The 27,617-nt window shown below is 36.3% G+C and overlaps 1 protein-coding gene across 1 annotated transcript in view; it reads left to right on the top strand.

Annotated features, from left to right (window-relative positions):
* Il1rapl1 (interleukin 1 receptor accessory protein like 1) overlaps positions 1-25,902 on the top strand; it is a 642,203-nt gene extending 616,301 nt beyond the window's left edge. Inside the window, exons 8-10 of the mRNA XM_059250756.1 lie at positions 13,493-13,636; positions 24,555-24,725; positions 25,184-25,902. Of these exons, the coding sequence (XP_059106739.1) occupies positions 13,493-13,636; positions 24,555-24,725; positions 25,184-25,902 (1,034 nt within the window). The remainder of the gene's footprint in view (positions 1-13,492; positions 13,637-24,554; positions 24,726-25,183) is intronic.
* Positions 25,903-27,617: the final 1,715 nt, after the last annotated feature.

The raw sequence follows: 27,617 nt of genomic DNA, 5'->3' as shown, positions 1-27,617 counted from the left end.
CATGAATTAGACTTAGTAGCTAAGTCACTACTTCCAGAGGGTTGTATACCATTATCCTGGGGCAACATTGCTGGAGAGAGGATGATAGCTGTGCTTTGTATGGCTGTGACTTCCAGCATGTGGTTGAGAAATGGCACAACTGGGTCATAATACAATACAAAAGATATAACTTTTAATAAGCAGTTCCTGGATGTCGAACTTTGACAACCAGGTCAGTAAACTGAGAAATTTGACATGACACATAAAAAATGCTAACTGCTCTTTCAGGTCACATAGCAGGAGAAAGTATGTTGATTTCCAATAGATTACCATGGTAACTTGTGTTAGATTTTTAGTGCTGAGAAATATATTTGCAATCTCTAAGAGATATGTTAGCTATTTGTCTCTGCTTTTAGGGCACATGTTCTATTTTTAGCATGTGCTCAATAAAGAGTAGTGTGTATGAAGGTTTAGTTTTCTAAATTAAAAGTGGACATTTAAATGTCCCAAAAACGAATGAAAAAATAAATTCAGAAAGAAAACCCAGCAGTATATTCAGGAAGGCACACAATAATCATTTTTAAACCACCCAAGAATTATTATCATTAGTTGAACTATGCTATGAATGAAGATTGACTGAAAAGAGATTATGAACGATGATGGAAAAATTGAGTTTCTTGAGAGTCTTTTAATTTTCACTCTTCAGTTGCTCGTTACCTAGAGCAAGTCTCTGCCTCATTGGTCTTCAGTTTTATCATTTGTAAACTAATTGTCCCTCAGCTTCAGGGCAGAAATCTTGAAAGAACATATTAAGTACTCACAATAATATATATTAGGTCATTTTTCAGATTCTCAGAGTTTCAAGGTGCTGGGCCTCATTTTGTCAAGCCTGAAAGTTAATTGAAGTGGTTGCTCTTCCCAAGGGCTTTTCTTCTGGTTGCCTCAGAACTTTGCTCCCATTAGTGCAAAATACAAACTGAAGTTCCTTATATGTGACTGCAGTTCAAAGCACTGACTTACCACAGTCACCTAATTCACATAAACATAAATGTAACAGGCATTTACCAACTTCTGAAAGAAAGCCTGGTATGGTGGTTCATGCCTATAATCCCAGCATTTGAGAGAATCAATAATAAACTGCAAAGGTCTGAGGCCAGCCTGAACTATATAATGAGTTTGATGTCCACTTGGGCTACAGAGAAACCCTGTCTCAAAAAAAAAAAAAAAAAAAAAAAAAAAAAGCCTGAACAAATGAACCTTAAATTACTTGACTTGAAGAATTTGAAAATTTAATTCTAGGATCTAATGTAAAATGATTTCTCTGGAGGAGGAATAATAATAGATTCTGCTATTTCTTGTCCCCCAAGCCTGCTCATTACATCATGTTTTTTTTTTAAGTTCAATAATCTATTTGCAAATTTAGAAACAAGGCAAAAGTCCCACCATGGTCCTCACGGTCCTCAACTGCTTTATGTATTCAATAATAGAGAGTGATCAAAAGCGTTCAAAAGTGAAAAGACAAAGATCTTTCTGGTACTCCCACTGGAGAAATCAGCCAGCATGTGCTGTCATTACTGTTTTGGCCCCAATAATCTCCCACTCCGAAAACACCAAGATTTCAAATGAAACTTTTCTCCAGAGAGAAATGATTACCAGTGACTTTCACCAAAAACAGTTGTTTTTAATGCTTTCAATAATTAGAAAATATATTAAACCCTTAAAGAAAGAAAATTAAAATGACAGTAAAAGTATGATACTTATCAATGCTTCCCACTTTGTATGCTGTAGTACAATAAGGTTTTACATGTGCATAGTGTTTTACATATTTATTTGCACTAGTGGAATATTCTTCAAATCATAATATTTTTTTATCAGAGTCCAACGTTTCTGTAAAAAAAAAAAGTGTAAAACATGGCTGTTATTGGTTATCTAAGCAGTCCAGATGTTCTGTGTTCTTTGGGCATCCCAAAGCATTCCCAGTGGAAGAATGACTTGCTCTAACTGTGACAATATATCCTCTGGTGGACTATTGCTTTCAGGATAAGCATCACATCCTTTAACAAAAAAGAGGAAAATGGCAATGCCACCTTCACTTTGACAATTTTCTCTCCAGAGAGGTTTTGTAACATTCCATCTGTGCCTGTCTATTTGTATGACATGTTAAGAAGGAAATTCCTAGTAGAGAGAAAGCAAATACTTTTTCTTCGAAGATATTTCCTTTTAGGCCAGTGCAGTTTGACACCTTGATATACAATAGCCCTGTCTTCTAAGCTGGTCACCTGAGGCCCTTTTGTTCTTTATTTTAACAGTATGCTCATTCTTTGTCTGATTTCTCTTTTGAGAGCTAAGATAAAAGAGCCCACTCTGAATCTTTCATATGTCTGTATGTGTGCGCAAATATGTGATGATGTGTATGTCCAATGTATACTCCTTATATACTGATATTTCAAATACTGTTTTATAGTCTAAAGGGGAAAAGTTTTCTGCAATAACTCCCTACTTATGATAGTAACTGCATATTGTACCTTTGGAAATGAATGCCAACTTCCCCCAAGGGTAATCATGGTCTTATTGTTCTGACCTAAATTTGGAAAACCAGCTTAACTGATACATGACATGAATCCTCAGACAACCATTTTATTTTTGGAAAGGCACAGATAAACAATATATGTTAACTAAACAAGGCAAGGAGAAATTTGCCTAAAATCATCCAACTTATAACAAATATATTTTCACATTTCATGCTATATCAAATCATTTTTCAAAAACCTTTACACTCTTGCAATATGCCAATTAATGACTAATTTTTATCTCTGAAATCTGCCAACACAACCACACAAATACATATACAAAATATGCCAAATGTGTTGCTTACTTCTCTCGTGATTATTGTTCTTACAGTTTTTTTACATTCATATATAAAAAACACATATGTTCTAACACAATGACACTTCAGTGCTCAAAAAATATTAGTGTGTATTTTGTAGTAGATATGTGCTTGCATGTCAGAATCTACAAGATATAATTTCTTTTAGGCGATAATCATACTTTTCTTCTACCACTTTATCAGTAGAGTACAAAAGCACTGTACCACTACACTATATAGAAAACACTTATTAAACAGGCATAAAATGAATGAATCAATGAAAAAATGAATGTGAGTGTCATATCTCAGTGGCAGAGTACTTGTCTAGCATCGCCAAGGTCTAAAGAAATAGTAGGCGATTCTCAGATTCTAAGTGAATACAAACTTAAAATTCTGTATACAAGATTATATTACCAGCATATTCATGAAGGAAGGATAACTTTTAACTCTATACTATAAAGTCCATTTTCTCTCTTTTTGAGTGTGTGTGTGTGTGTGTGTGTGTGTGTGTGTGTGTGTGTGTGTTTAGGCCAGAGGTTGACATTGGGTGGCTTTTTCTATTGCTCTCCACTATTTATTTTTGAGATGTTTGAGACTTTTCACTGTACTTGGATCTCCCAAAATCAGTGAGATTAGCTAAGCAGCAGGCAGCAGAGGACTTCCTGTCCACCTCCTGTGTGCTAGGATGACATGCATGTGCCATTGCCCTTGAACTTTCTTGTGTGAGTTTTGGGGATTAAACTTAGGTCCTCATGTTTTCACAGCAAGAACTTTACAAACTCAGTCATCCCCTCAGCTCCAGGTTCTCTACTGTATGTATAATGTATATTTTAACCAAGTAATGGTTATAATTTTCAGCCATTTGAACATTATAATACATTAAACCAAAAATCATTGACAGAGATACTGGAATTTTAGAGTAGAAAGAAATAAATTCTTATTTGAAAACTGTGTGAATTCTTAACCATCTATCTAATTATTCATTTATTCAACAAATCATCATTGAGTTTCTACAGTATACCAGACAATTTTCAAAGGACTTGAGATAATTACTGAAAATAATTTAAAGAATAGAAAAAACCAAACAGTAAAACAACCAAAGAGTCACCATCATGTAATTTAAATTTCATCAAGTCAGAAAATAAATAATAATATGGTTAATAATAAGAAAATTGAATATTATATTATGTGGTAACAAAAACTATAGAAAAATATGAGTCCGAAATGCTTTTTTTAAGAATACTTAAAATGAGTGGTTGGTAGAAGAATTTCATATGGTGCTATATGAGCTAAGATATAAGAAACAATGAGACTAGCCAGGCATAGTGGCACATGCCTAAAATCCAGCACTTATTTAGGGGAATCGAGAGTTTGAAACCTGCTTAGGATACATAGACAGCCTAAAATACACAGTGAGACCCTGCTTCAAAGAATGTGCTTTCACATACACATACATGCACACACACATGCGTACACACACACACACACACACACACACACACACACACAGAGATAGAGAATAAAAGAAGGGGGAGGAGGAAGTGGAGAGGAGAACACATAGGAGAAAGGGGTGAAAGGAAGAAGAGGAGCGTGGCATGAGGCATCTAGGACAGAAGCATTCTTGGGCAGAAGGGACAGCCGAAACCAAAGTTCTTATGACAAAGCAACTGTTTATTATGTTTATAACGCAAAAGCATAGACAAATGCCACTCTGTTGACATACAGCACAGTAACTGATGAAAGACCAACAGGAAACCCATGTTGTAAGTGTGAATCACTTTCCCAGGAAAAGCTTCACTGAAAGCAGACTTTAGACTTCTCCTGCAGGGTTGGTAGGGTTTGAATAAATGAAAGGCAAAGGTTCTAGGTTGCCACAGACTCTAATAAAACTTCACTTCATAATGGATGGATGACTATGGCTGGGGGTCACTTAGCTTAAAGGAATGAATGCCAATACAAACAATTCCAAGTTCATTTGATGGATAATCAACAAAGTACCTGGAGAAAATCTCAAGGTGAAGACATATTTGGGGAAGATTAACTTGAAGGCTTTTGTATAGATTAGATGAAAATAAGTGTACATGGTGCAACTTAATTCAAAGGTAATCAAGCAAAAATACACTTATTTATAACAACATGATAATGCGATTTTTTTTGAAGTTATCGTTTGACAGTTTAATACACTTCTTTAATGACTTAGTCATTTATACCTCCGACTCACTCCCTTCCTTTACCTCCTTCCTCTCCTACTGGAACCCTTCTTCTTGACAAATCTCCTTCCTACTGTTATGTTTCTCTTCGTATGTGACCCACTGAGTTTAATTTAAGTTCTTGCCTGAGAATTGGTGGGAGGTCATTTACCACAGCAAGAGCACCTTGTCGGTGTTCTATACAACTGAAGAAAACAAAATCTCTCTCCTGTAGCAACCATTCATTGCCAGTAGTTCCTCAAGGAGATGGAGGGCCTCATGGGCCCTTCTCCCATTCATGATGAAATGAAGTGGGGCCCAATATTTGGCAGGTCTTGTGCACATAGCTGCAATGTGTCCACAAGTGCAATGGCAAGGTAATGTCTGGAAGATATATCATTTTGCTGCATATTTCCACTTTACTTGTCCTTTTATTTTTAGCTGTTATTTTAGAACAAAAAAGCAAACATTCCTCCCAAATTTTAAGGTTAGTTTAATAAATATCTACTTCGCCAGGCGGTGGTGGTGAATGCCTTTAATCCCAGCACTCAGGAGGCAGAGGCAGGCAGATCTCTGTGAGTTCGAGGCCAGCCTGGGCTACAGAGTGAGTTCTAGGAAAGGCACCGAACCTACAAGAGAAACCCAGTTTGAAAATTCGAATAAATAAATAAATATCTACTTCTTTTCTCCACCTATGCTCACCAATTATTAACATTTTGGCACATTGACGTTAAATAACTCCTGAACATAGGAAAATGAATAAAATATACTATGTCTGCAAACACAGGTTGTTGCTGCATCACAGAAAGTACATTGCAGACATTGTGACTAATTCTTAAGTGTGACTCTCTTAAATTACCAAGTGCTTTTTTATATATCCAAAGAACATTTACCAAATTTACAAAAATTCAAAGTAATAAAAGGCTACTGTCTCTTATATGGTAGGTCTATAGTCTAGTTATAGACATTGTCTCAACAGATACTCTTTATATTACATTTTCAATATAATAATATGTCTTGCATTTAGATGTCCAGTTTCCCTAGTGTCCATTAATCTGAGATGGCTTCTTACTTTTCTTGCAGCTGTCCTTCAGTCTAAATTGGCCTGACAACTCCTCATTTTTCAAATTATTATCCATTTCTAGCTACCATCAATGATGTATGTCTTCTTAGTGTTTTATACCAGAGACCAGTTTATATCACTCCTGGCAATATTAACTTATGCCACTTTTGCAAAATGAAGCTTATTTTTCCTTTTATGTAATCAGTAAGAAGGTACCTTAAGAATATGAGCATCCTGCCTCACCAATTGTCTACCTCATAATTTTAACATTTATTGATAATTCTAACCTGAATCAATTGTTACTGTGGTGGAGGAAAATGAGAATTTCTATGTCATTTCTATTTTATTCACTAGTTAGCATTCTACTTTTATGGAAAGCTTTCCCATTTTGTTTGATTATAATTTACACAAACTCATGGATTTGTGTTTCATTCTATCTTCCCTTAAAAGCATAACACTTAAGAATAGTCCTTTCTTCAAGGTAAAACAAACAAAAACCATATTCCAAGTGGAGTTTTTAGAAAATTATACCTAGAATGATGCATTTTTACTCTAGTTCCTTCTTCATTTTTATTTTGTGGTGGATTAAAATATGACAGTTAAGTTTCAAAGGCTTCTGGGAATTTAGTCTTAAATAGGCCATCATGATCGGGCTCTAACCATTGGCTATATTTTCCATCCTTGATTGGCAGTAACTAAAAGTTCATTTAATGCTTTCCCTGATAACCTCTTCCCAAAATGTCAAGATACGCTGTATTTGGTCGCACTGATTATGCTATTCCATTAATAATCTATTTTTACTTTGGTTATGACAATTTTATATATCTTTCTTTCTTCCAAAAAAAATAAAAAGACTTAAAATTATTCTCCTTACATAGGAATATATACCTTCTCAAAACTTTTTCTTGCTATTATACAAGTAGCAATTTGGTTTCTTAATGTATCATCCCCCTGCCCCCCAAAAAATATAACTGCTTCTAAATTGTGCTGATGTATTGTAAAAACTGAATTGAATATCTTTTTGGGCTGAGCATAATTATCCTCCTGTCAGGAACAAATAATTTATACTGCTCCAGAGTAATAAATATGCATATGAAGTTATGTGGATGGATAAATCCTTATAAACCTTAGCTCTTTATAACACAACGGTAGTGGGGGAAAGTACATCGTGAATGAAGCTAATGAATAAACTGAGATCATTATAATGTCTATCATGTCTTTCCATGAAAAACTTGCATTTTACAGCCTATATATCAGGTAAGAATATTTCAAAGGATTTCATATAAGAACAGAACAATTTTAGACTGAACTACTTAAGAGTAAGCCACCCAAAGTCTTCCATTACACTTTCAACAAGATTATACATCTATATGAATATGAATAGAGATAAAAATGCAAACTGGAAACTTAAACTGAGCTCAAAAAAACACATGAACTTTTATTTTGTTAAAATTTTACTTCTTCAAAGATTTCTAACAAGAATTTCCAAACACCAGTACCAGATACAGGCCAAGAAAATATATTTTTTTAACTACACTAGGTACTTGCAGCAAGATTAGTATAAACGAAGTGCATTTATTATTTGCAATGTAATCCAATATACTAAGAGATGGCATGTGCTTTATTTTAATTAGCTGTTTCTTTTAAAGGGTTGCTTGCACCAACTGTCTTGATAAGAGAAAAAAATTGTAGTCATTGCTCAAAATGCTTGTAGCAAATCTAGTTTTAAATTGAAGCAATTTATTCAGAAGCCAGTCTACTACTGCAGCAATAATCAATGTGTTTCTCTTAGACTGTACTGGAGCTTTCCAAGGACTATTGTTAAATTGCCTGTAACTAAATGACTGTTGGTGCCCTTAAATGTAACTCTTTGGCACTTGTTCATTTGTTGTGTTTAAGCAAATGCCAGCTTCCCTTAGGTTTTTGCTGAGCAATTTTGCTTTACAATTTTCAATATTCAGTCTCAGTCCCTTAAAGGAGGTAGAGTCTATCATTTTAACCAAATGATACTTTTTTTTTTTCTTTTTGAAAGTCTGGGTTTTCTCTTTCCATTCTCAAAAGTTGAATTGTGCTGAAATGGAATCTTTTTGTTTTCTAATGCTGCCACTTCAGGCAACTCAGAGTAGAACTGAAAATCAGGCTCCTTTCAAAAGGAAAATGACATTTGCAAGGGCAACACCATTCACAGTCACATAGTAATGCAAAGATAAAAGACAATAGGAGGCCCAGATAATTTCTCTTAACTATGGCAAAATTTAGCCCTTCTGATTTTCTCCTGAACTCAGAGCTCAGCCATAAAATATATAAGGCTCATATTAATGAAGAGTTCAGCTTGGATCAGGAATATACAGATTAAATCTAATGCACCATTTTCCTTGAGAGCATTTCACAAGGTGACAAATTTAGGTCAACTTAATAAATAGCAAGTAATCTGTGTACATTTACAATAGATATGCTGATATAAGATAGAGCAACAGAGGAGCAGGCACTGGTATGTGCCTTGTGAGAAAAGACAAAGTTTAATTTCTGACCTCCTTCGAAGGATGCCGTAAGAACAGAACACCACGTTTTTACACATAGCATCACAGAGCATCTGAAGAGAAATTTGACATATGCTTAAGATTTTGGGTAAAACAGCAAGTTGCAAATACTGTTTCTTTGGACCAGTTTTCACACGCTCTTATTAGTAGTAATAAATGACTGCACCTCAAAAGAATTAATATTATTCATTGCTCAGTTTTTAAGTATATGTAATTTTTCATGTTTGTATATTAATTGCAAAGCTACATCAACCCTATTATTTCTTATTACATATCATACAATACTATGATTGTCTAAATATATGGAATATTTAAGATATTATGTACAACTTTGGTGACTCATGACCTCTATAAAAATAAATAGCTCAAATGTTCTCTAGAAATAAAAATAACTTACTTTTGTACATATTTAATTTCTAAAAAAAAATTGTCCATGAATTTGAAAGAGAATAAACATGGATATGGGAGAGTATGGAGGAAGTGGAGGGAAGGGAGAAATGTTATAATTATATTATAATTTCAAAAATAAAAGATACAACAATTTTTAAAAGTACCAAGAAAAAATAGCTGTTTGAAAGTATGTAGAAACCTAGATTATGAACACCACCTAAAGAAAAATGAGTCTTATTTTAATTGAATTGCTAAGAACATGCTTCGGGCATCATTTTTATTGTCTCTAAAGCTATTTAAGTAGATATGGTACTTACACTATGTTACAAGCTTGGGCCTATGCTATACCTCCAGCTGCAAACGGTAGACGTGGAGGCACTATAGAAAAATCACCCCTTGCTTGGCTACTTATCTACAGGAGAACAGCTGTTCTGACTCCAATATTTCCTTAGAGTGTCTCCCCACACAGGCCTTGGGTCAGAACTTGTAATAGCTTTTCATAAGCAATCAGAATTTTAAAGAATTGAATTATGATTGGCATAAGATAAAATTCATAGACCTCAAGTGATCAGATCAATAAATTTTAACAAATGCATACACTTGTGTATCCACCCCAAGACAAGATTAAAAAAAAAAAAAACTATTTCCTTTACCCTGAAAAGTTCCCCCTTGCCCCTCTCCAATAAACTTTCCCTTCACTTATCCCACAAGAAAAATACAGTTTCTGGGTTATATCACTGTGCATTGTAATAGGCTGTTCCTATACTTTTGCAGAACCATATGGTAAATAGTACTTTGTGTTTGGCTTCCTTTACCCACTGTAACCCTATGAGTTTTTGCATGGTGTATATCTTAGTTTCTTCTTTTGCTTGGTGAATAAAATCTATTTATGGGCTGACGCTAGTTTATCCAGCATCTCCTGTTAATGAGATGGGTTGTTTCCCATTCTGGTTAGTATGGATAAGACTACTCCAAACATTTTTGCACAAGATTTCCTGGAAGTATCTGTTTATATCTCTTGGATAACTACATAGGAGTGGAACTGTTATTGACATTGAAAACTTTATTAGAAAACGTTCCCAATGTAATAGCACAATTATGTTCTCTCATAAGCAATGTTTAAGACTGGGAATTAAGATCAAATTTCCATTCTTTTCTTATGCAAGAAATTTTAGTTGTAAATTATGTGTCTTACTTTAGGGTTTCTGTTGTTGTGATAACACATCATGACCAAAAGCAACTTGATGAGGAAAGAGTTTGACTTACATATCCTGAATCACAGTCTGTATAAGGAAGTCAGGACAGGAAATCAAGGTAGGGATCTAGAGGAAGGAGCTGATACAGAGGCCATGGAGGAGTGCTGCTTACTGGCTTGCTTCCCATGGCTGCTCAGTCTGCTTTCTTACAGAGCACAGGACCACCAGCCCAGGTGTGGTACCACCCACAGTGGGATATGCCATCGCAATCAATAGCTAATTAAGAAAATGACCTTCAGGCTTGCCTACAGCCTGATATTATGGAGGGAATTTCTCAGTTGAGGTTCTTTCCTCTCAGATGACATTGGTTTGGGTTCAGTTGACATAAAACTAGCCAGCACAAAGTATAAATTAAAAAAAAAAAACAGATCCTTAAAAAAGCCACAATGTGGGCCACGTATGTATTTCAGTGGCAGAGCATTCACCTAGCATGACGTCCTGGGTTTGGCTCCTTGGACCACAAAAGTGGTCATGATCAAAATACTATCTCTCCCACAATGTCCAGTGTGTTTTAAATCAGGATGTTCTGATCCATCCTGTGGACATAAGCTGTACTTTCATTCAGGTTTCTCTGTGTGGTGAAATTCAACTGGTATTCTGAGAAGAAAGACCCAAAGCACTCCACAGCATTACCTACTCACTTCTTTCTGCTCACACAGTTGGAGGGAAACACTATTCTGAAGAACATTTTATATTTTGTTCTTGGCACCTTTGCACTAGTCTCTTGTATGGTTCCTTACAATGTTTAACAGATAAAGCTACTGTAATTATTTTCCATTGTTTCATATTAATTTACTTTGACTCTGAAATATTTAATTTCTTATTTGACTTTTTCTATCTTAAATTCATAGTGAGGTCTTTTTTAATAAAATATTTTCTTCAATCTCCCATTTAATTTTACTAAATACAAAAAATACACTTGATTAAATAATAGTTATATGTATTGACTTTATTAAACTGTTACATTAGGAAGAAAGAACTAGATAATGAGAAATGTGACTGAGATTATTTTTCATAATTGTTACAGAAAAAATGTTATCACATACAAGCATGCACACATGCACACGCGCACGCACACACACACACACACACACACACACACACACACAACACATTCTTGTGAGAAAATGATGACCATACTTTCCAAATTATTTTCTCTGCACTATCTCATTGCTGTTACTATTTTACCCCATTTATGAGAATTTAGGAAGGAACTTGTTACCTAACAATATGTATTACTGTAAGTCATAACTATCTTAATGTTCTTAATCTAAGCTTTTATTGACTGTGCTGTAAATTATATAACCCACTCCTTCACAGTTTCCCAATTACAGAATCTAAACCACTATTTTAGTGTTTTAATTTCAGGAATGACTGTGTGTTATGTGACCCTATTCCTGGGGAGATGTGAACAAAAGTCTAGTCACTCCAGCTAGGAAACTGATGACAGACCAAAATATGGGTCCCACCAAGGACTAGTGCAGTGAACCAACGAGTTTTATTAGTGTTACTAACAGGAGCAGAAATAACTCCAATGACAGCAAAGGCCACCCCAGCATGAGTGATAGCTCACAAAAGCTGGAAACCTGAAAGCATGCTGCACAGTCAGTCTGCAGGCAGCACAACAGGTTGGAGAGTGTCGTTTCCCAATGACTCGGTAGTCTGGACCTCTTCCAGGCAGCTGGTCTGGTCTCAGAGTCCTTGCAGCTTAGTTTGCCTGATAGTGACTTGGGGGTGGAAGGGGTGGGGGTGTCTTTATTGCTTACTCTGGCTAGGAGAGGCCTAGCAAATCTGGTTTGAGTTGTTTACTTCCTGAACTTAAGAAGGGGATGTTCTACTTCCCTAAAACGTCCTCTTGCTTCACGTCCCCTTTAACATCCTCTGTGTCACTGAGCTTCCTTCCAAGATGTAAGGTTTTCGTCTGGGACGAAACTGCTACCTACACACAGCACTAAACTTACTGAATTAAAGAAACTAGTGCTTTTCCAGCTTAACTTCAAGGAACAACAGCTACTCAACAGTAATGACATTAGACTATGGTAATCAGTGACAACATTCGTACACAGGCACTTAGGGCAGAGTGAGTTTCCATATATGTATATGGATACTTACTACTTACATACCAGCAACCTAAAGTTTGTTACAATCTTCATAAGCTCTAAAGGAGAAAATGTAACTCTTTTATTCCAAATTTTTTCTGATCATTTTTGTTATAGTATCAACATTCAGTATGATAAAGAGAGCTTGTATGCAGCAAATTTCAAAAATTCCTCCTTTAGACTTGTTTAGAGTAACATGTCTAGCATAATATAAGGGAAAGTAAAGAAAAATAAGAAAACAAATGTAGTATCTTAATTAAAAAATGTTTCCAGCACATTTTGTTGTGATATCCTCTAGGAGACCTACTTTTTCAATCCAGTTATGCTTTCTGCCTTCAAGATTACTCTAACACACCTGGACGGTACTCTTTTCAGAACAATAAGTCATCGCTTCTTGCAGGAGAGAGCAGATAGCATTCATTAGATAGTTCTGCCAACAGTCTAGGCAGCACTGTACATGTCTTCTAGGAACTATGATATTTGGCCCCTCTCTTTTTACCTTGAACCCAACTCCCAAGTAGCAGTTCAGGTTAAAAAAAATGATCAAAATTCATATTCAGGTGATCATAAAGCTGTCCTATCTTTAAAATCTCGTTTCTTTTTATGAATTCTGAAAGCATAGTTCACCGGACCTCCTCAAGGGATATGTGTACATGTAGAGGTTGCTGCACTGAGACCAATCTAATACTGAAGTTTTCAATTAGATATTTACAATTTTTAGTCCAGATACAATGTGTCAACCAAGTTCATTTTTACCAAAGCTGTGTTACTAAGCAACGTTGTCACACATTACCTTATCCAATTACTACGGAAACAGAATTGAAAGTTAAAGATGGATTAAATCCTCACACAAGATGAATATGTTGGCACAGGCCCATGATCCCAGAACTTGAGAGGCTGAGGCAGGTGGGTCACAAGTTCAAAGTCAGCCTAGGATATGCTGTGAGAACCAATTAAAAAAAAAAAGAAAACAAAACAATTGTCACAGAAAAGGAGATGAGATTGTTTTATCACATCTGGAGTTACTTGCAAAAACATGAAGCTAAATGGAATTCCGTGGTTTTTATATGTGATTATTGTATAATTCTCCATTGCTTCTTTTCCCCCTAGAGTTAATGTACACCGTTGAACTTGCTGGAGGGCTTGGTGCTATCCTCTTACTGCTTGTTTGTTTGGTGACCATCTATAAATGTTACAAGATAGAAATCATGCTATTCTACAGGAATCATTTTGGAGCTGAGGAACTGGATGGAGGTAAGATGACTTCCCTGCTCTATTGCTCCTTCTGATTGTTTCCTGCCTTTATTTTATTCCAGCAAGAGAAAAGGTATGCATATCTTTGTAAAATCATTTTTGTATGGAAATATGTGTGGTACTTTAGAGCCAATGGGTAGTTTTCTCTGTAACCTGTCTAGTAACATCTACCCTTTTTAGAATTGTATTCCAAACAGCACTTACAAATTACAGACACTGATTGCAATGCCATCAGCATGTTCATTTTCTCTCACCTTGTAATCAGTACTGAAAGACCAGCTTTACTTTGCTATAGGTAAGGTGTTTCTCTTTTAATTGTCTTCCCTAGTTGAGTAGGTTGAAGTGAATTTCAATTTGTTCTTGTTTAGACTGATGGCTGTTTTATTAAACTGTACTGACTATTTTAGCATTCTTCCAAGAAGCTCTTCAGTCTTGTCCATCTCTCTATTTTTAGAGACTAACTGTCATTCCAAGGATAGACCAACAGAGAAAGTACAATGCCCATTGTTTTTATAATAACACAGCTAACAGTTTTGCTCATACTGAACAAGTAAACATTGCTTTTATAGAAACAGTAATCATCACTCACCTCTGGCCAGCCAAGAATATGTGTACATTCTAAAAAGAATTTAGGGTTCATAAAATTGACCTCCCAATACCATTCATTACTGAACTTAAAGGGCTTTTGTGTTCTTTTGTGGTCATTTGGAAAACATAAGTCAAACTTGCAAACTAGATAGCACTTGCAAAGTGACAATAAATAATACAAATGATTAAGGTTTGTTGATAAGCATTTCTCTTGGTCAGTTTTGCACTAAGCAGTGCAAAAGACAATGCAACCTTGTCCCTGTTGCCATACTTCAAGGGTCCTCTGGAGTAGTCCATTGGCAAAGCTGTCGGTTGTCAAACTTGTAAAAAGGAGTTTATTGGCATTACCAACACGCCTCTCCATTTACCCTCCTGCTGCCACGAAGGGGAACGCCGGCCTGCAGCAAGGCCAGGCTGCAACAACACTATAGTTTGGGCGAGTTTTTTGTTCATATTTTCTCCCCTGTTCACATAAATTAGTATATTTTGGTTGTTCCAAGAACATATGAAAAAACTGTCAATATGAGTGCACCAATCTGTGTGCCAGGCACCTTAAAATTATCCCTATTAAGCCTCATAAAAGTTACAAGTTCAGTGTCATAATCTCCATTTCATTTATAAGGTAACCAAGGCTCTCAGAAGCGAGAAGATTTCTTCAAAATTATAATTCAACTATTACTATAAGTGGCCAAGTAAATCTACTTCCACAATCTCTATTATCTTTAAAATTGAATATATTCAGCACAGTCTGAAGGTGTGTTACAGTTTGTGCAATTAGAAGTAGATGATATTTTAAAAAGCACTTTATCTAAACAAGTCTCACATTATCTATTAACCTTATTTTAAATATGTTTAATTTTGTACACAATGATATGAATGCTTTTGCCCAAACCATCAATTTCTAGTGCAAGCCTTATTGATCATTTTCTGAATGTATAAAATGGTAGAATTAAAAAAAAATCAAAACCATATTCAGTTGAATTTTTGTGATTTGAAATTTATTTGGAGGATTCTTGCTACTTATCCACACTGCAGTGGAGTACTTGTACAAGCCGAATGGATTTTGGTGTTCTGGGGGGATTTGGGCTTTCAGTTTTTTTGGGTGTTTTGTTGTTGTTTTAGGGGGGTTGTATTGTTTTAGGTGAAAAGACAAAGCAAAGAAACAATAACAAACAATATTTTATTATGTTAAATTTTCTCTCAGAAAGCTAATTTAGTTTATAAATGCCCTAGGATTTGTTAAAGCCTGTCCTTCAGGCCATCTTGAACATAATCAGGGATATAAGTACTAGGGCTTTCTTTGAGATGCTCCTGTGAATGCAATAAGCCCAAAGAAAGCCAAGCTAATAAACTTAATTGTCATCTGGGGAAGATGAATGTACACGTAATATTGCTAAAGAGAAAAAGAAAGCAAAAACTGCTAAGGCTGAGGGTGCTGAAATGGTTTTATGAGAAAGAATTCACCTTGCAAGTACAATGACCCTATCTGGGCTAAAACAGACCTGTCCCGGCTGAGATGGTGACCAGGAGCCCGTCCTTATATAATCCTCCTTACTACAACAGACCCGACTCCTACAACTTCTAAAAACATTGTTTTATAGGAAATCCTTTACAGTAATATTAAGAATGTAACCAGTTTGGGGCTGTAGAAATGGTTCAGTGGTCAAGACTACTGGCTGCTCTTGCAGAAGACCCAGATTAAGTTCCCAGCACTTGCATGGTGGCTTTTAGAGAAAAGGAACACAAATCCTCAGTCTTCCAGATTCTGCCTCACACCGTGGGTGCTTCTATCATCCCCTTCCCCTCCCTGATGCCCAGAAATCTCCTTCTCAGAAGGCCATACAATGTCCTAACCTTAGTGACATTCCTTTATGTCTTAAATAATTACCTAATCTTCTAAAGGTGGCAACCATTTCAGAAAATATCCAATCCCTGTATTCCTAGTTCCCCAAAGTCTTTTTCCTCTGCCAAGGATGATAACTGTTAATAGAAATGCCTGGACTTTCAGAAGTTTTTGACTTTTAAAAAATGCATAATTTAATGATCAAAGGTGAGCCCATTTCTTTCTTTCTTTCTTTCTCTCTTTCCTTCTTTCTTTCTTCCTTTCTTTCTTTCTTTTGTTTTTAGCCATTTTATCAGTATATTGATTCTAAGAAGGAATTTTTTAAACAGTCTTGGAAGTAATGTTAGGTAAAGAGTATAAAGAAGAACATGGAAATAAAGATTAGCTGATAGGTGACTGGTACATATGGTTCACTAGTAGAACACATGTCTAGCACAAATGAGGCATTGGATTCCATCTCAATCACTGAAGGAACATGGGTTTATTAGCTTTCTAAAGAGACAGTCTAATGTACTGGCATGATAATAACACAGTCATTAAGTAACAAATGCTGGATTGACTGATTCATTTTTACTTTGCAACACAATTAGAAAGAATTTTAACCCAAGTCTAACTGATTCCCATCCCAAAAATTGAATCCAATGTACCGGATTTGGAAACGGAGAATTTAGCATCAGGAAACCATTTAGTCAGTTTCTTTCAAGTCATTACAGTAGCTATTTTCTGACTCTATGAGTCCCACGTCACAAAGATTCTGATATGGAAGGATTACATTGTTCTTTTTTTTTCTGAATATAACATGTTCATGCTTTGCTTTCTTCATTTGTCCCCAACTCAACTACTCAATCCTTTACATAAATAGAAAATTGTTTTGTTATCTGGATTCAAACCTTTCCACGTGTTTTTAAATTTTATCACTGCCAACTTTTTGGATCATATTTATTGTACTATTGTCAATTGTGTTTATGGACACATACTTCTTAAATCTCAATATCCTACATACAGCTCTGTTGTTTTAGTATTACATTTTTCATTATATGTTGACTATTTCTACCAGGTTAAATACTAAGCCTGGGTTTTACATTACCTGCCTTTTATGCTCATTCTGCATCATTCCTTCCATTCCTCAGTTCTTCTTGGCATCCTCTACCTCTATGGCCACAATTTTCCCTAAATTATCATCAGTCAGTCAATACCACCTCATGTCAACCAACCTTTTCCCTTAATTACAAATGCTTTTTATAAGTCTCCTCCACTATCTTCTTGCCTTCATATTTTACATGTCTACATTACTTTTCACATTCTTCACAGTTATCTTACTAAGTACAAAATAAATGTGACTTCTTTTTCTCAAGCCTCTAACAATAAAAAAAAAAATGCCCCATCTTTTCAACCAGAGCACATCCGGCCATCCTAACTCAGAAAGTAATTGCTATTAAATGGTAGATTAAGTCATGCTTGTAACATTGGCACTCCTGTAAGATCAAATCATATTCTAAGTATGATAACATGTTTGCTTCTTAGTCAAAGACAGCTGTTGATAACTAGCCTAAGGTAATGTAATTGTGTATCATTGTAAGGATATTTTTTGTTAAAGTTTAGAGGAGTAGTTTACCTAATCTCCCACCATTATTATTACACAATAAAAGGAAACTTTACACAAATTCTGCTATATGTCCATTTTTTAAAAAGTAGCATATAAGCCGGGTGGTGGTGGCACACGCCTTTAATCCCAGCACTCGGGAGGCAGAGCCAGGCAGATCTCTGTGAGTTTGAGGCCAACCTGGGCTACAGAGTGAGTTCCAGGAAAGGCACAAAGCTACACAGAGAAACCCTGTCTCAAAAAACAAAACAACAGCAAAAACAACAAAAAGCATATGCTGAGCCCAGTGTTGCATGCCTTTAGCCCCAACACTTAGGAGGAAGAGGCCAGCAGGTCTCTGTGAGTTGGAGTTCAGCTGGTATTATATAATGAGTTCCAGACAAGCCACAGATACACAGTGGGACCTTGCTTCATACAGAAAACAAACAAAAAATTTAAAGTTCAATTTCTGGAGATGAGAATGTGTTGGGTGTGTATATGTGTGTTCCAAAGAAAAGAAAATTTCCCTTGAAGCTAATATGACACCATCCCAGAGACAGGAACTAGAGATCCAGCTGCTGACATCCAAACATTATTTTCCAGATTATAAGACCATGGTGGAGTTCTCCAAAGACATTGACCCTAATTGATACTTGTAAGGATGGGTATATATCTAAAATGTGTTAAGTCATCCATGTGCCTAGTATACAATGGATTTCAAAAGTTATATATTCAATAAAAAGCAACTAATTTTAGCAATGGAGCCTGATTTTTTAAACTTCTCTTGAGCTAGTGAAGCACCTACTTTTGATCTGAAATAAAGATATTTGAAATGTTTGAAGTAGCTGCCTCTAGAATAGTGTCATGTTCTAATTAAACAGCTGAACACCATAATAAAGGAGACCTAGTATCTCCAGAGGAGAACGCACACCGACACAATACCTTAGTCTATACTAGAATAAATTAGAAAGAAAGCCATCAAAATACCAACCTCCTTTGCTTTTGCATATCTTTAGCTGGGGTTTCTTTTCCAGGTTTATTTAAAAATGGCTACACATCTTTTGTTTATTTGTTTCCAGAGCACAGAGTTTATTCCCTGTCCCTCTTCCTGAGAGGTATTACAAGTCACGGTTGCTCATAATCATAGCAGTGCAACACAATTCATATTTTTTTATAATGAAGTACAGTATATTAATATACAATAAATCAATGTCAGACAACATAAAATTGGCGAGAGTTACCAGAGAAATCCAAAGAAGAAAAAAATACATGAAGCCTGATCTGGAGATTCAGTCTCTACTTGCCTTATATTCCTGTCTCCACCTCCCGATTGTACTAGGATTAAAGGTGTTAGCCTCCCAAATGCTGGGATTAAAGGTGTGTACCACCACCACCACCACCACCACCACCACCACCACCATGACCACCACCACCACCACCACCACCGGCTGTTTCTCTTTTAGACTGGTCCAATCTGTGTAGCACAGGAGACCTTCAAGAGATGAAGCAGGAAGATCAGGACCACAATTCATATTTTTAAGATGAAGACAGAGATCTAGTTTGATGCTTGGTGTTATCAGTATTGGACAAGTGAGTTAGAACAATCTTTCAAAATCTCTATCCTATCTTCAGAAAATATGAGCTGTTGTTGCCTGTATACAAAACAAATTGGCATCTATGCAGTCTTAGGCCATACATACTTGGTTTGCTTTCTCCTTCAACTACAAGTTCTTTCCTTATTTGTAGATTCAGGAATTATTGTCTTCATGTACATCAGTGAAACACTATCTCTGTATATCATTCAGAAAACCTATGGAGCTGGTCTTTTGTTTTCTTGTTAGTGGTTATTAGTTAATTTGCATATGCAATTTTTGAATTCCCAAAGGGAGAACAAAAATTATTTTGGGCACATGAGCTATTCAAAGTCAGAAACTGTTAAAGGGTATGTCAGTCCTTCTTAATCCACACCCAGGATCCCTGGTACTAATCTGCTACCATTCCCCCTTTTGCATTAACTCTTCCTGAGGAGATAGGGAACAAATCCTTATTCACCCCACATAGGGCACAGCAGACAGATGAATGTAACAGTTCCATCCAAATCCAACTTGGTCAACCAATGAGTTTTTGAAGGGATTGCTTAAAGAGCATGGCTGAGGGGTTTCTCACGGAAGTATAGGTGACCCCCAAACAACCGTATCACCACAAAATCCCATTCAGTCATGAATAATGTCCTTAAGCTGTATCATTGAGTCATACTTTTCTGTACACACACACACACACACACACACACACACACACACACTACCACCACCAACAACAACAACAAATAACAAAAAAAAAAGCAAAACCTACTATCTCCCTTGATCACTTGTTGATTTTAAGGAGTAAGGGCAAGATCCCTCACTGGCTACAATCCCAGGTAAGTATCACGTGACTTCCCCTACCTCCTTCTAACTAGGGAGTGTCAAAAGCTCCATTGCCATTATATAGACCTAGATATTTCTGTATTGTTTTCCTTATTTTTTTTTACCATAACAAACGGTCCAAATCAATCACTCCTCCAAAACTGCAGATGTGATGATTATGTTGTCCCCCAAGTAAAAAGCCACACTACAACATCTCTTAAGACTTTTACCAGCTATCCTAGCTGCTGCTTTCCTAAGGCTACAAAGGAAGGAAATTAATACTTGTCAAATGACTCTGGAGCTAGACAATTTGCTATATAATTAGGATACATTTACTGTCAAATAGCTTCAAGAAGTTGTGTTATCCCACTTTTTCCCAGTTCTGGGAATCAAACCTAGATAAGTGTCCTACCATTGAGCAATGTCTTAGCCTCCAAGGTGCTCTTTCATAGATTAGGAAATAAAATCTCAAATGAGTCAGAATTTATGGAAGTTAGAAGTTCAGCTCAGCTGTTTTTGTTTTCATCATATCAGACCCTAAATATTTTATTTTTATTTTTTTCCGTTTACCTTTGTGTGTATATGAGTGTAAATGTGGGTGCACATGGGCTATGCACACATTTGGAGGTCAAGACAGCCTGGTGTGCTGGTCCTTTCTTTCCACATTATTTGAGATGGGGTATCTTGGTTTTCTCTGGCATATGAAGGCTAGCTGGCCTGGAGGTTTCCAGGGGGGTCTCTTGTCTCAGCCTCTCATCAACCCAGAAAAGACAGGAGATCACAGATGCTGTTACTACTGTATTTGGATTATATGTGGGTTCTGGGGATTCAATCTCAGGTCCATACTCTTGCATAGAAAGTGCTTTCAACCTCTGAGCCATGTCCCCAGGACAATAATTTAATTACTGCTGTATGTATGATACTTCTAATTTTAACACTCAGTAGGCTAAGGTAATAGAATGACAAATTTGATGCCAGCCCAGGGTGTACATAAAGGCCCCGTCTCAAAAACTGTGGAACTTAATGTTTCCTTTAAATATTTAAGAATCTATAGTTGAAACAGTCTGGAAAAATAACAACTGGCAAAACATGTAGACTAGGTCAGTATTATAAAATGTCTACATGCTTGATTCAAGCAGCTTACTTGGAGAATATAATTTAGATACTTCCATAACAAAATTGAAGTTAAAAGTAAGTTAAATTTAGGTAGAGCATTTGCCTACCACTTGCAAAATTCCTGGTGATACCTTAAGCATCACCAAAAAATGAAAAAAAATTAACAGATATTCAATAAGTACAAAAGTCAAAACATTAAGATTATAATTTAATAATTTAATGTGTATGCATTCTGACATTATTGATAAAGTTCTACAATTTTTTAACATGGAAAAAGTACATCTTAGAGATGTGAGGCTACATAGGAAAATGAAACATCTCCTGAGACCTAAGGAAGAAATGTGGCCCAAATTTTGAGTGACAACGTCTAAGTTTTCTGAGCTATCTCATTCCTAAATGTCTGTCTTTGAGTTCTCTAGCTTTATTTTTGTAACCCATTTGGTGAATGATGGGCTCTGTCTCTAGTCAGTTTCATTTATGTGACTAATAAATATTTGAGAATAATTTTTAAAAAGGCAGTTGTCAATAACATCTGACAACTAACTACTCAGTTGATATTTAAAAGTTAAAAACTATCAAAGACCCAGATGCCAATCTCAACCCATTTCCTTGTCAGTACAATCTCTTTCCCAGCCCAGATTCAGTATACTATGTTCATCTACAAAAGAGAGAGATCAGTGTACATTTTCTGTTTTTTTTCAAGGTATGTTCTTCTAAAAACAAAATCCATGCAGTCCTCTTACATAGTATTGAAACCAATACCCTCTTATGAGTTCAAGAGAAAGATGCATTTATTTGTCAATACCCTAAACATTTATGTTTCTGATATGTTTTCAGTTTTGCTTTCTCCCATGAAGATTTCATAATGATATTTGAATATATTTAGTGTTGGGGTTTTTTTTTTTGGTTTGGTTTGGGTTTTGTTTCTTTTTTATTAAGAAAATGTTTTATTCATTTTACATGCCAATCAAAGATCCCCCTCTTCCCTCCTCCCATCCCTCCAGCCTCCCCCTCCCAACCCATCCCCATTCCCTGTTCCAAGAAGGTAAGGCCTCCCATGGGGAGGTACATTTAGTAGAGGTAGGTACAAGCCTCTCCCCTTGCCTCAAGGCTGTACAAGGTGTTCCATCATAGGTAATGGGCTCCAAAAAGCCCACTCATGCACCAGGGATGGATTCTGATCCTACTGCCAGGGGGCCCCTTAAGCAGATCATGTACACAACTGTCTCGCTATGCAGAGGGCCTGGGAGGGTAGAGGATGGCAGATGAGCTGGATGGTTGAGCTGGAACAGGGATGGAGTGGAAGAGAAATGAAAGAGATACCATGATAGAGGGAGACATCATGGGGATAAGGAAAACTGGGTGCTAGGGAAATTCCTAGGAATCCCCAGGGATGACCCCAGCTTAGACAACTAGCAATAGTGGAGAGGATGCCTGAACTGGCTTACCCCAATAATCAGATCGGTGAATACCCTACTTAACTGTCATCATAGAGCCTTTCTCCAGCAACTGATGGAAGCAGATGCAGACATCCACAGCCAAACACCAGGCCAAGCTCCAGGAGTTGAGTTGAAGAGAGAGAATAGGGATTCTATGAGCAAGGTCATCAAGATCATGATGGAGAAACCTACAGAGACAACCAAACCAAACTAGGGGGAACTCATGAAATTTAGATCAACAGCTGTGGAGCCTGCATGGGACTGGACGAGGCCCTCTACATAGCAAGGGTTTTGTTTCTTGAGACAGTACTCACTGTGTTATGCATAGGCTGATCTGAAACTCTTGGCCTCAGTTGGTCTTCTTCAGTCTTCCAAATAGCTTAGACTATGGATACATACCACCACACTCAACCTGGTTTTATTTTTGTTTGTTTTTTTTGTTTTCTTTGTTTGTTTCTTTTAAATTTTATACATGACTATTTTATTTACATCATTTCTACCTCTACATCTCTACCTTCTAAATACTCATATGCCTCCAACTACCTCTCAAATTCAAGACCTTTTTCTTTATTATTGCTACATAAAGCTACACACACACACACACACACACACACACACACACAATGAGTCCATTTACTGTTGCTCATATGTACATGTGCTTAGAATTGACCACTTGGATTGGGATACCCTGTCAGGGGCCTTATATGTAGAAGAAATAGATTCTCCCTCTCTTGATTCCCTATAACTCCTCATATAAGGATATAACCTTGTGAAATTCTCCCATCAGCACCGTCCTGCCATGTTTTTCTAGTCATTATGTAAGTCTCATTAAGGAAATCTTATTGTTGAGTTTCATGGGTAAACTTCTCTGTTAATGTCTACTAGAAACAATCTTGCAGCAAGTATCCTGGTCTTCTGGCTTGTAGAACCCTTCAGCTTCCACTTTTGTCATGCTCCCTGAGCATTGGGTATACAGATTATGCTATAAATGTACTAATTGGGGCTGGGCACAACCAACCTTCTTAATAATATTTTAAGTTAGTTTTTATTTCTTAACTCCATAGGGTATAGACTCTATTTTTACTCTAAAAAGTATTTTTATGAAATAATAAGTATGATAGTAAATATAAAAAGGAGAACACTGTTGGAGCTGTTGTTTGACTGGTTAGATGTTGGGTTTCGTATTTAGTTTCCATTTGATCGGTGATGCATCTCAGCCAAAATCTCATGAAAAGAGTAACTTAATGACTATGTTTAAGATTATGGCAAATATTATAGTTCCTGCTGGCTGTTTTCCATGTCTGCAATAGACAGCATTGGAGTTGGTGACTGAAACTGCAGAATAAGAACCAGGCTCCTGTAACCCCCATCGCTACTTTAAATCATTTTAAAAATCAAAGTTGAAATTAAATGACCATAGCCCTCTTCTTAAAAAATATCCAAATGTGGGGTTGTTATATACAGCATATACAATAATAACATACTATTATCTAAACATGTAGCTTTTTATATAAACAGTAATGATTTGCTATAATTTGTATCTAAAAAATATGGAAATTGGTATTTCAGTACCATTTATTTTGTAGGGCCAGTAGTCACACCTGCTAATGATGTCAGAGGTTTATGAGTTCCAGCACTAAGCTCCACCTCTGTCCCTTATTCCTTCATGATTCTTGCCATTGATTTTTTTTTCCTACTATTTCCATCACAACAAGAAAAACCACAATGTGTCCCTTTGTACTTCCTAGCTAGTTGCAGAACTGGTGGTACTACTGAACGCATGACAAAAATTAATACAGGCTTCTTTTTTTTATTGTGGAATAATAAATATTTTTAGAGTGGAATGTTTGTAAATATTTATCAATAAAAGTGAATATTGCTAATATTCTGTTGTTCTCTTTCTAGAACTTACTTTGTAGAACTTACTTTGTAATGTTTTTGACAGACAATAAAGATTATGATGCCTACCTGTCATATACCAAAGTGGACCCTGACCAATGGAATCAAGAGACTGGGGAAGAGGAACGTTTTGCCCTTGAAATCCTACCTGATATGCTTGAAAAGCACTATGGATATAAGTTGTTTATACCAGATAGAGATTTGATCCCAACTGGAAGTAAGTTAAAATTTTCACTTGTTTATTTCATTGTGTGTGTGTGTGTGTGTGTGTGTGTGTGTGTGTGTGTGTGTGTGTTGTAAGTATATATGTCTGTCACCATTTTTATATAGCATTTTGTGTCTTAAGAAATTTTGTTTTAGTCTCTCAAGAAAGATGGAAATGTTTTTATTTGAAATTGAATTTTTAATATGCCATAGAAGATACTTTATCATTCTATAAAGAATTATATTCTTTTATTTATTTAAATGTTTATTTAAACCAAATGAGGAATTTCCACCTGGAAAAAAATATCTCTAATATTACTAGATCAGAGACCAAAACTCTATCCAACGTGCTTGTTCATCCACTCTTTTCATCTTTACGTGTTGACAACAAACAATTCTTACGTACTATGTGAAAGCATGAGGGCCTTTTGGATCTCAGTTCACTTATCCTGGTCCTTCTTCTCTTTATAGCATACATTGAAGACGTGGCAAGATGTGTAGATCAAAGTAAGCGGCTGATCATTGTCATGACCCCAAACTATGTCGTTCGAAGGGGCTGGAGCATCTTTGAGCTGGAAACAAGACTTCGAAACATGCTTGTGACTGGAGAAATCAAAGTGATACTGATCGAATGCAGTGAACTCCGTGGAATTATGAACTACCAGGAGGTGGAGGCCCTCAAGCACACCATCAAGCTCCTGACGGTTATTAAATGGCATGGACCAAAATGCAACAAGTTGAACTCGAAGTTCTGGAAACGTTTACAGTATGAAATGCCTTTTAAGAGGATAGAACCCATTACACATGAGCAGGCTTTAGATGTCAGTGAGCAGGGGCCTTTCGGGGAGCTGCAGACTGTCTCGGCCATTTCAATGGCTGCGGCCACCTCCACAGCTCTAGCCACTGCCCATCCAGATCTCCGTTCTACCTTTCACAACACCTACCATTCACAAATGCGTCAGAAACACTACTATCGAAGCTATGAGTACGACGTACCTCCTACGGGCACCTTGCCACTTACCTCCATAGGAAATCAGCATACCTACTGTAACATCCCTATGACACTCATCAATGGGCAGCGGCCACAGACCAAGTCGAGCAGGGAGCCGAATCCAGATGAGGCCCACACAAACAGTGCCATCCTGCCGTTGTTGCCAAGGGAGACCAGTATATCCAGTGTGATTTGGTGACAGAAAAGCAAAGGACATCCCGTCCCTGGGAGTTTGAAAGGAATCTGCAGTCCAGTGCCTGGAACTAAATCCTCGACTCCTGCTATTAAAAACATGCATTACAATCTCTAGAACACGAGGAAAAACAGGGTCTTGTACATATATTTTTTGGAATTTCTTTGTAGCATCAGTGTCTTCCTGTTTTACCATGTCTCTTACCATTACATTTTTTTTACTTTGTTTTATATGTCATTGGATTTGTAAATTTACATTTTTTTTAAAGAAGAGACTGATGTGTAGATAGAAAACCCTTTTTTTGCTTCACTAATTTAGTTTTAGAATGGGTTTTTAATTTTCTTTTTAAATTTTATTTTGCTTTTAACATTTCCTTGGGGTGCTTGGACAAATCTATCTGATGGGACAAGGAGCACCGGATCCTCTCTCGGGTTCTTCCTAGGACCAGCTGGGCCACGTCGGCCTTCAGAGAGCAGTGCAACTGAATGCCAGCATTGCATTGCTGTTTGGGAACAAAAGAGAGAGAGAAAGAGAGAAGAACATTTGTTCATAGGAGGGCCCTGCCAGTCAGAGCCCTGAAATCTCTTCCTTGTCCCCACCTCATTTCCCACCTCTACCCTTCTAATGGCAGCATGATGTGTAAAACTCTGCAGAGGGTAGGGGTAGCTCTTAACTGTCTTAACATTTAATTCACTCCTCTTCAGAATACACTCTAGACCCAAAGTTGTGCTAGTCACGTAACAGTGACCACCACAGAGTGATCACTACATAATGAAGATGGAAGGCATGAAAATGGGGAGAGTGTTGTTTCCGTTTTTTAAAAATGAGTTGATGTACCCTTATATATATATAAATATATATAAATAGAAATACAAATAGAAATATATATAAAACAGCAAAACAAAACAAACAAATAAAAAAACACACAAAAATACAAAACCAAAAAAATATATATATGAAGCCCTATATTTGATCACTTCCTGGAAAGGCATGAATGTGTTTGTGGCTGTTTTTGTTTGAAAATCTACTTCCTCTTTTCCCTCTATAATTAATTTTACTGCAAATGAGATTATGTGCAAATACCAGGCAAGTTAACTCAGATAGGTGAATCAAGGCAAGTAAAAATGAAATTTACATTGAAGGCTTCCACACCAAAGGGAAGATCGGGAGGTGTCATCAAATATGTTTTGTCACCTTGTATTATACAAAATGTTATCTTCTGAAGAGTCAGAAAAAACAAAAATCTGTGAAGCTTATTGTGGGGTCCCCTTGTACTTAAATGTTAACTGACTTGTATTTACTTTTCAATGCTACATTCAGTTGATGAACATAAGCAGCATTTATTAATATAAAGGTGTTTAAATAAGATCTCAGGAGGTCAAACATATGAATAACAACACAAACTACTATTTTCAAAATAAATATTATTTACACAAAGTAGTTTTAAATTAGATCAGAAAATACTTAAAATACTTAATTTTATTGTATAGAAGTTAATTTAATTTTAACTATATGATTCTATCTTTCAGAAACAGAAAGTTGATGCTCCTAGGGAATTTGTCACTTACCATCTAGCTTTATGTTTGAAATCAGTCACATAAGCAGCTAATTCCTTGTCATGTTAACAATGATGCTAAATCAATCACAAAAGATTCTGTAGAGGGCAGAATTGTTAAAAGGAAATGTTACCTATGTAGATTTTAGTTGTTTGTTTGTTTGTT

The sequence above is a fragment of the Peromyscus eremicus genome, chromosome X, assembly GCF_949786415.1.
Source record: "Peromyscus eremicus chromosome X, PerEre_H2_v1, whole genome shotgun sequence".
Classification (NCBI taxonomy): Eukaryota; Metazoa; Chordata; class Mammalia; order Rodentia; family Cricetidae; genus Peromyscus; species Peromyscus eremicus.
The sequence above is the reverse complement of the archived record's forward strand: the minus strand, read 5'-3'. Positions and strand labels throughout refer to the sequence as shown.